Consider the following 10741-nt stretch of genomic DNA (forward strand, 5'->3'; position numbering starts at 1 on the left):
TTTCTGGGCTTGAAGCAAATATATATAATATACAGTATATATATTTTATATCCATTTTCCCAGTTTTTTAATGTATTCTTTACTTCTAATCCTTACCCCGACCATGTACTGTATTACAAATGGTAACATTGAGCAGGCGATAATCTATAGATTTTGATTTTTTAAAGTTTAAAATAGAACTTATAACTAAAATTAACACATTGGGTGCCAGAGGTTTATTAAAATATTATACGTTGAGTGGCTGCATTTCTTCCATCCACTTGCGTTATACGTTTCGTGCTGTAGAAGCCCCGACGCGGAAGTGCATGTAAACAAAGCGTGCGTGCGAGACGGCGGAGGGTCCCGACTAACGCCTGGAACAATAATATTTCCAACGCGATCCTCCATTGCAGCGTGATCGCCGATCGAAAACGGCTCGTTTCCACCACGTTAAAAAGAAATGGAGATATTAAGCTTTTAGTCAAGGAGATAACATTGAAAACGCCGACCGGAAGGATTTTTGACATGGAGCCACATCCAGCCTCTTCTTCTCAGAAACTCCTTGGGTGATGTCAAAGTTTCGTTTTAGCGCCCCACGTGGGCCACTCGTATAAAAATAGAATTGGGTCAAAAACGGTCCGGACCGTTTTCGGCACTTCTCGTTTGGATCCTCAAAAACGGTCCGGACCGTTTATGGCACTCGATGTGTTAAACCCTTCACTCACCAATTAGAAGCTGTAATAACTTTTTGGCAGGTGTAAAACTTAAAAAATACTATAGCATTGCCTTTAATCACGTACATGATTGTTTGACCCAGATAAAAGCAGTTGTGGACAGGCTAAAATGGGTGCAATCAGTTTTTCACAATCACTTTTGGGCACATCACTGGACTGGTCCCTGTAGTGCAGTGCACGGGCTGATTTATTTATTGTGTTTTGTGTATTGATGTACGTACATCAATACAGTATGAGTGTTTGCTTGTTCGCTACTTTAAAGACTAGAGAGGCTGCTTTAGGTAATAGTAAACATTTCCCTGGACACAATAATGTCATTGGAGCAGCAGATACCGTACATACCAGACATTTACTGCAAGTAGCTAAAGTAAAAAACAATGTTATAAACTTGCCAGGCCAGAAGAAATTCCAGTGGACACATACAGCTGAGCTAACCTTTTGGAAGTGTAGAAGGCCATAGAATATGAATTAATATTAAGATCTATGTTGATCCTGTCGGCGATGTCTGGGGATATAGATGATCAATGGAATTACACTGCTGTACCTTGTGCGTAAATGTGGACAGCATCCCTTAGGGAGCCAGACAGACCTATCATTTCTGCTTCTCATCTGTACTAGTTAACGTTAGGATAGCCTGATTCAGAAACATACATTTAATTCTCTGTGTCGCTCAAAACCGGGCAGAAGTGGATGTCTCGGTGCATGAGTTGACGCAGTTTTCCCCTTGGGATGATTTGACAGTGTGAGAAATAAGGTTTGGCGTGAAGTGTGTGCGTGTGAAGAGCGTCAATTGGCGTTTGTCTCACGCTCATTGTGTGAGAGTTGGCAGCTCTGGATAATTGATGGATAAATTAGCAAACCAAAGATATACAAAATCTACAGTACATTCATGCAGCAGAAAGATGAATAAGTTAGCAACCAAGTATAGACTGTAATAGTGCAAATAGCGGTCAGTATTTGGTGAACAGTTCTGCCCTAGGTAAAATAAAGAAAATTACAATGTATGCAAGAAGGTTGTGCTATTAGATCATGTCCAAAAACACTGTACAGTCGGTGCTCTGTTGGTGAGTGGGTATTTAGTTCAAGACAGTTCAAGAGACAGTTCACGAGGCTTGGGAGACATTCTTAGTTACACCAACATTGTTCTTGTGAAGCAGTTTATTTATGCTTATTTATTAAGATTTATTTATTAAGACTTTTGACAGCCGGTCATTTTGACAGCAGGCTTTCTGCAGGTACTTTCTACGGGTGCTACACTTTTTTATCAAAGTTTTTAACTATGCAGCTGTGCATGTGAAAGTATTGAAGATTTGGCAGCTACACGGCATACTGTATTTGATACCTAAAATGTATAATTGTTAACAAACAAGCCACTGGAGTTGATTCTAGTGCCTGCATTTCTCCTGGCTGTGTCTGTGTGCTTTGTTGCTGGGTGCAGCTTGGCCATTGATCAGCTGAGCTCTGTGGCTCTCGCTGGACATTGAGTAGAACCACACTCACTCAACACCACTTGCAAGTTGCAACTGACAGAAACAAACTGCTGTGTATGCATATGCACATAGGGATTACCAAAGTTTAAAAGTAGCAGTTGTAGATCGATAGACAGACAACTACACAACATAAATAAACAACCAGGACAGCTCCGGCTGCGGGTGGTCTGAACCTGCACGCCAGCTGCTCTCTGTCCAGACAGCAGTGCATTTGGGACTTGTTGGGACAGGTCATTCGCAGCTTGTTTGTAAACAATCAATTACTTTTGTAGTCAATCATATTGATTCCTTTGACATCTACAGCTGGTAGTTTAAATATTTGATTTAAAAATGTGTTACTTTCAGTACAGTCCGTTTGTTTGTCACCTCGACAGCAGACACGCGTTGACTCACGGTGACAGCTGTCTCTCATAACCTTGGTCACACCCAAATTATGGCCTTAGCATCGTGCTTAGCCGCGTGGACAAGCATTGATGATGTGAATTGAGCGGCACACCTTTGCAGCACATACTCACCTGAATGGCGTGTCTGGGCAATGAGTCCATACTGCAGTGGTAAACAACCTCATCAGAAACCTTTCATTGTTTATTAATAATGAATGGTGTGATGAGAGGAAGCTGTGCTGACTGTACGGAGCAGCTGCCAAACACTTGATGGAATAGAGAGAGATGTAGAGGTAGTCGAGCATGGGCTCTCTGGCTGAGACCATGTACTGCAGTCTATGATACAGCTGACTCTACAGTCTGGACCAGAAATCCCCTGTGTGGACTCAGGGACAAAGACACAGCATGTGGCACTTTGTTTTTGGCTGCGTATCCACGATGTCTGTAACTCTGAAATTTCTCTCTCTTCCATTCTCCCCGCTTCTCTTCTATTCACTTCACTTATCTGCTCCTTTCTATTCCTCTCTTCTTTCTCCTCCACTTTCTTTTGAGAGTTACTGTTTCCATCCTTATACAATATATATATATATATATATATCCCTATATTTCTCTTTTGCTCTCCTGAAGTTATCTGTCCTCTCCATTCTTCTCTCCACAGTATTTCCATCTTCCTGTCTCTATCGATCTCCCATGCTTTTTCTCTTCATTTTATTTCTCCCTACCCAGTGTCTTTGTATTTATCTCTCCACTATCTCTATCTGTCTGTTTCTCTCTCATCAGAATCAGTGTTTCTGAAGGACAGGTATTTTAGTTTTTAAGACTTCCTCCGGTTAACAAGTCAGAGCTTAACGCTCTGCCTTCCTCTCTCAGTGCTGAGGACTCCTCTCTGCTCAGAATTATGCAGTGCTAAGGATCATACTTTGACTCCGCATGACAAACAGACAGACAGCAGAGCTCTCAGAGGAAATGAAAACGGAAATAAATTCACAGCTTCAAACATTCAGGCAAATATATAATGTTACCTATATCCACACGAATGTTCACACACTGCCAAGTACAAATTCATACACATACAGTAGGCATACATGAATAGTAAATAATGCACCAATGTAGGCACATGCCTATACACACACGCACGCACGCACGCACGCACGCACGCACGCACGCACGCACGCACGCACGCACGCACGCACGCACGCACGCACGCACGCACGCACGCATAATATATTAACATTATAATATATATTTTTTATATTTATTTATATATATATATTTATATATAGATGTAAATTAAAAAAACGATTTCCTCTTCTTTTTGTCGTTGCCAGGAAAGCGGTAGAATGGCACTTTAGTCGTTATTTTAGTCTCAGATCTGTTAAAACAGCGAGGGACACAACACTGCGCAGATTGGGAAAATACACACTGGGACCCTGAACAACCGAATATGTCTAGCAGGAGTGCTGGAGTGTCACATAAACACGATGGAATGAGTCAGTTAATTAACTGTTAAGCTTCATCTCTGATCTGGGAACAGCAGTTAACCTTCATGTCAACTTCAATGCAACGCTGCAATTAGGATAACTCGCTAGTAGTTATACTGCATATGGAGAGAAGGAGAGACAAAAAGGGGAGAAAGAGAAGGAGGTGTTGAGAAAGACAGGGGTGGACAGAGAGTAAGAATGGTTAAAAAGAGAGACTGAAAGAGAGAGATTGGAAAAGAAAGAGGGGAGAAAGGGACAGCGGAGCAAGAGAGACAAACACAAAGTCAGTCTCCTTCCTGTTGAAAAATGCATGCAGGCCTGGGGCTTCAGGATCGATGAGGTTAATGAATGTTATTCTCCACAGACCAGCTTTATACTTAAGCTAGCAAATGTCTCTCTCTGTGTCTTGTGTATTTATGTACAGTATGTAACTTGTTTGTCTTGTCTGTGTATCAGAGGTGATGTTGACAGACAGATGGTCTTGCATCATGTCAGTCTTGGCAAACATTGGCTGTCACAGTCACACAGGCATTACCACTTGATGTATTTATCTTTTTTACAAATCTCTTTATAAAATTGTTTTAGCAGATAGAAAAGACAGCATATAGATCAAAGTAATAAAGAGGTCTACATTTTTCTGACACAAACAACATAATTGGCAACAGTAAAACTAAATAAAAAGGAAAAAATACTACTCAGAGTCAAATATTGTGTTCTTCTACTTCAACAATAAGGGTGCCAATATGGTCCAATAATAAGGATTTCAAGGATCCGCCAAGGGAGAACCTTATTCTCTCAAGTTTAATACAATACAAGATTCCATGGATCCACCTGTTGTGGGTGGGAGGGGATGGATGTATCCATTTAAGGAGAATCAACCTCCTGGCCAGCAAGGTTGTAAATGCAATAACTCGCCATGTGGCTGCTGGTTTGTTAGGAATAGAGGAGAGTTCGAAAAGGGCAGTAAGAGGATCAGGGTCAATTGGCTCACCCAAAGCACTTCCCAATGTATCAAACACTGCAGCCCAAAACCCTGACAGTTTGGGACAAGACCAAAACATGTGCATGTAGTCAGCAGGATAGGAGATCTATTACATGCATCAGATCTCTCAGGATATATCCTGGCTAGCTTTGCGTTTGTAAAATGGACTCGATGTAAAATCTTCCACTGTAACAATCTGTACCTTGCACATAGATGATGTGTGTATCAGATCCAGTATCTGTTCCCTTTGCTCGTCTGACATAGTAATCCTGAGATCCTGGTCCCATGCAGCTCTTAACAAATTGCGTGCCAATCGCGTAGTTCTACGCGAACCTAAATAATTGCGCAGCGTGCCAGTCGCGTAGTTCTAAGTGTTTTTTTTTTTTTTTCTCGCAGTGACACATTTCATTGTAGGCCTCCCTCGCAGTGACACATTTCATTGTAGCACACCGGAAACGGAAATGAATGTCAATCGAAGATTTTCGTTCCCATCCGCCGCCGCTCTAAAGATTCCGCTAATCCGCCATTATCTCTGTGTTGTTTTTCTCCGCGCTGAACACTGTTTAATAGAAACTGCGACTACTGCAAAATGGACGATCGCCGATTGAAAATTTCTTCTCTGGGCCACTCACACAGCTACCCTGTGTGTCTACAAACAGTTGAACGCGCGATCTTAAGGTATTTAGCGAGGTCTGTGGCGAGGTGAAAAAAACAAAGAAACAACAATAAATCACAAAGTTCCTGAACAAGTGGGAATTGGGGAGGTAACATTTTACAGCCAAATCTGCAAAGGCGGAAAAAATACCATCAACATAAAGGTCGTTAATGGAACGTAAGCCCTTACTTGACCAAGTCCGGAAGACGGGATCTGAGCATGACGGAAGAAAAAGATGATTACGATAAACTGGTGCCAGACCTGATGACGCATGTACAGTAACCAAACTGCTTTCTGAACTGTGACCAGATTTTCAGGGTATTTGACATTAATGGGTTGCGAGAAACTCTCTTAACTCATTCCCTGGACGTCCAAACGCCCAGGCTGCCAAGGACCGACCAATTTTCTTTTCCTATACTTGTACTACTACCTGACCCCCGTGCGTGTAATGAGCCGGTGTCCGTGACGACGCCGGTCACAGAGAATATTCCATGATTTTTCAAAGGTACAGTCAAATTGCCTCGCAACAAGCTTGCAAAGTGTTGCAATGTGATGTTTAGTATAGAGGGAGAACAGGAGGTGGCCTAGACGCCTGGAGGCCAACTGCAAGTGTATAGTGTTTAAGTGGTTAACACATTGACTGCCAGAGTTTATTCATAATGTACTCACCCCTGTGCCAGCAATTTGCGTGTTTTTTAATTTTTTTGTTTTGTAATTTTTCATTCAAATACATTCTCTGATTGTGTTGTCAAGCACCTACGATTGTTCCACCAGTAGAGAGCAGCACATCCAAACATTGATCACCTCGCTCACCCCCTCCCAAACAGGCCCACGTCATATCCGGTCATTCAAAGGATGTGACGTTTTCGACAATTCCCGGCCCGCTGATCGGCCTGAAAACGACGTGATACACTACGACGATGGCTGTTAGTCACCCGGACCAAAGAAAATAGAAGTTGAGCTGTCCGTTTGTCTTTTCTACCGTGTGAAAAACCGTGTTTTTCCTTATTCTGGCCGAAAATCACCGGAGAAAAACAACGTGACCCGGAAATGATTTTTTTTTTTTACATCCGGCTCCGGGTGAGTGTGACGTAAGTGGAAAACGAAAGTGTTGATGAGAAATAAACACAGCCGTGCGATCACAGATTAAACAATGAAAATTCAAAAGAACGTGTAAACAGGCTCTTATGAATCCTGGCACTCAAGCGATGGATTTGAAAGAACGTGTAGACGGGATCTTGGCACTGTATGTGTTAAAGAAAACAACAAAAATCATAATTTTCAACAGTATGTGTAATTCAAATACTCCACCTTGCATTGACATAATGTTCAAGGCATGAATCAAAGATCTTTCTGCTTCAGTGCAGTGTTTAACGATAGCATGATCAGTGTTTTTGTTTCTAATCGTGGCATTGTGTCTCTCTCTATCTCTGTGTATGTCCAGTCTTTTCCGGGTAACAGTAATGCAGACAGTGTGGTCCAGTACAAGCTCCAGCAACCAGTACTAGCTCGTTACCTCCGACTGGTTCCGCTGGACTGGAACGCCAACGGACGCATTGGACTCAGACTGGAGACATACGGCTGTCCTTACAGTAAGTCCCATCAGCTGTGCTCACCTCATTGGACTGGAAAAGCTTTGATTCTCTTTCAGCTTGAAGACACGGCTGCTGCTCAGCTTTATTGCTGAGCAAGATATATAAATATACAGTACTGTGTGTGTGTGTGTGTGTGTGCGTGCGTGCGTGCGTGCGTGCGTGCGTGCGTGCGTGCGTGCGTGCGTGCGTGCGTGCGTGCGTGCGTGCGTGCGTGCGTGCGTGCGTGCGTGCGTGCGTGCGTGTCCTGTGGGCTTTCATCTTTGTCTTTGGATGGTTTCAAATTCAGTTTTGAGGTCTGTTATTAAAAAAATTGAGGATTTGAAAAGATTTTGTGGAGAGTGGTGATGCCATCTTTTGAAACCCAAATACATAAAAGAAAGTCTCTGTGTGTGTGTGTGTGTGTGTGTGTGTGTGTGTGTGTGTGTGTGTGTGTGTGTGTGTGTGTGTGTGTGTGTGTGTGTGTGTGTGTGTGTGTGTGTGTGTGTCTGCCTCTGTGTGTGTTTGCGTGTGTGTTTTTGTGCTTCTATGTGTGCACATTAGTGTGCATGTTTATGTGTGTTTGTTTCCTGGGGGCTTTTTATGTTATTATCTCAGATGAGCTGCGTTGCCACAACATGGATGAAAAATATATGAAATACACTGTAACAAGACAAAATGAGGAATATTGAATTAAAGTAGACATATGCCCTTGTTGTCAGACAGTGTCACTCTGCATATTCGCTACTGACTGCACCCCTGTTTCGTCACACTACAGCACGTTTAAGGTACAGAGTTCATAATAGTGAATACTGTACATGCAGTACTAGTTTACAATAGTGCACACATCGGTATTACTTTACATAGTGAGCACATACTGTGGTACTTACAAGAGTGAGTAGTAAATTACAATACTGAAGATATACAGTTCTAGTTCATACAATAATATTGAACACATACAGTACTAGTTAACAATAGTGAATACATGCATCACTCGTTTATGATAGTGAACACATACGTACACAACTAGTTCACAATGTTGAACAAGTACTAGTACCAGTACTAGTTTACGATAGGGAATTCATACCTGTACCTTATACTGTACTGTACTGTACAGAACTAGTTTACAATAGTGAATTCATGCAGTCTTAGTTTGCAACAGTTAATACATATAGTACTAGTTTGCACTAGTTAATATACAGCACTAGTTTACATTAGTTAACATATTCAGTACTAGTCTGACAACATGTTTGGAGGTTTACACTATATGTACTGTACCACTATATGGGGAAAAAAGAGAGAAGAAAAGAATGAAAACAGTGGGATCCTTCCTTTCCAGAAACTCTCTCAGGGACAAATCATTTTGATGTGCATTTTGTCTTCTTGGGAAGATTTCTCATATTTAATTCAAGTTACCAAACGGAAATGTCATTATCACAGCTTGCTCTTGCAAATTTTGAATGCTGCCGTAAGTTTAGTTTAATTACTTTAACTTATTATCGGTGCCGTTATTCATGGCACCTACTAAGAAGCATCACATTTAACAATGACACTCTCTTACCTCACCTTTTTTTACCCCCTCACGGCCTTATTTTTACAACAATAACAATGTGTTGTCACTGTGTTAATTGCCTATGCTTCACCTCCCCTTTTCACCTTTTATAGGCCTATATATAATTCATAAAGTACAAACAATTGATCTACAGTTGAAAAGCATCAACTTTAACAGTCATACACCGAATTCACACCGGCAGCGGCAGCTATTTCTGCTAAATGGTAGGGCATTAACGACGTCTGATTTTTAGCGTTTGATGACACATTCACAGCGGGGGGGGGGGATGTGGCACACAGACTGCTGTCCAACAATGAGCAGCAGCCAGCGACAGACATACAGCGACCCAGTAAAGTTAACACAGTCCTTCTGGGAATGTGTTCAACTGCTGTTTGAATAATTCACTACAGTGGACGTCTCTTAATCAACTACGGTTTCCTTTTATAAACCGAGAATGAAACTTACCTGGGATTTCATAGAATAGCCTGAAGTGATCTTTTCTCCTTTTATGTACGGCTTTTGTTTTTATGTTAATATTAGATTCCATGGCAACCAGCAACATTGGATAGGGATAAGCCTACATAATGTTGGATGCATTTATCGAACACGATGAAGTTTGTGGCTTCTGTTCTGACTTCTGACACAGTGCAGCCTGTCAATCACTGGGACAGAGGGCACGCAGCAGAAGGCATAGGCACAGCTGAAATGGGCTCGTTAATTAATGGCTGAGAAGAAGAAAGTAACCGATGCCCATTGAAACACTAAATAAATGAGTATAACATAACACAGCTGAAAGAGCTGCTGAAGGAGCACTAAAACGGTGAAACATGGCAGTGAAGCGTCAATTTTCTTACAAAGTTTTACGCAGATCGGTGCACTTACAGGTAAAAACGCAAATCGGCCTGTTATAGCGCCACCATGACGCTGATTTATAAAAAATACGGAAATTGGTTCATGATTTGAGGCATTTTGTTCAAAACGGATCACTCCTGCAAACTTTGGAAGCCAACATTAGCCAATCAGGATGGAATATGAAAAATCTGAAAGACCTGTTTCGTTTAATGACTAGCGATACTGTTTACCGATTTGCGTGATGTTTGGACAAAATCTGTAGGAGTACTGTCAAAAAATGTCCTCCTGGTGGCGCGATAACAGGCCCATGTGAAAAATTTGGGGCAGAGGTTCTGCTCTGGCATCCAGGGAGTGTGCACAGTTTTACTGCCATCATGCCAACGGTGCCGGAGATTAGCTGTCCACAGACGGAACCACACGGACGGACGGACGGACGGACGGACGGACGGACGGACGGACGGACGGACGGACGGACGGACAGACGGACAGATAGGGTGTAAAACATAATCTCGACCATGCCAATGAGAAAGTTTGACTGTCTCCTACAGTGAAAAGTAGAAGAATACCTAAAAGTCTAAAAGCCCTGCTAGCAACCACTGACATTGCCATCCTTACCCACATGGAAAGAACCTATATGCGTCATATATGTTTGTAATATAGGACCGCATATATGTTCGCATACATAAAATTGGCACCTTTCCTATATGTATATGTACATATATGTGATATATGTGCATATATGTACATATACATATATGTACATATATGTGCATATATGTGCATATACATATAGGAAAGGTGCCAATTTTATGTATGTAACATATAGGTACATATGACCTGTATGTAACATATAGGTACATATATGACCTGTATGTACCTATATCTACATATATGCAATGAAACATAATTATATGATACCTATATCACCTATAAAATAGGTGATAAGTTTGTACACATTAATCAAATCCAATAGAAACCCCAATGTAGAACTTTAACACTTTATTTAAACAAGTTATAATATGAAAACATGAAACATTATGGCTTTTAAAGTGTCAAACAGCT

The 10741-nt window shown here is 41.5% G+C and overlaps 1 protein-coding gene across 2 annotated transcripts in view; it reads left to right on the top strand.

Moving 5' to 3' along the window:
• LOC308094156 (contactin-associated protein-like 4) overlaps positions 1 to 10741 on the top strand; it is a gene marked incomplete at its 5' end in the record, with an annotated part of 169505 nt that overhangs the window by 49674 nt on the left and 109090 nt on the right. For both annotated transcript variants that reach the window (XM_080440642.1, XM_080440643.1), the window contains one exon: positions 7149 to 7296. In XM_080440642.1, coding sequence (XP_080296768.1) covers positions 7149 to 7296 — 148 coding nt within the window. The remainder of the gene's footprint in view (positions 1 to 7148; positions 7297 to 10741) is intronic.

This window comes from Gymnoscopelus braueri (assembly GCF_963280865.1).
Source record: "Gymnoscopelus braueri genome assembly, chromosome: 10".
In the NCBI taxonomy this organism is placed as follows: Eukaryota; Metazoa; Chordata; class Actinopteri; order Myctophiformes; family Myctophidae; genus Gymnoscopelus; species Gymnoscopelus braueri.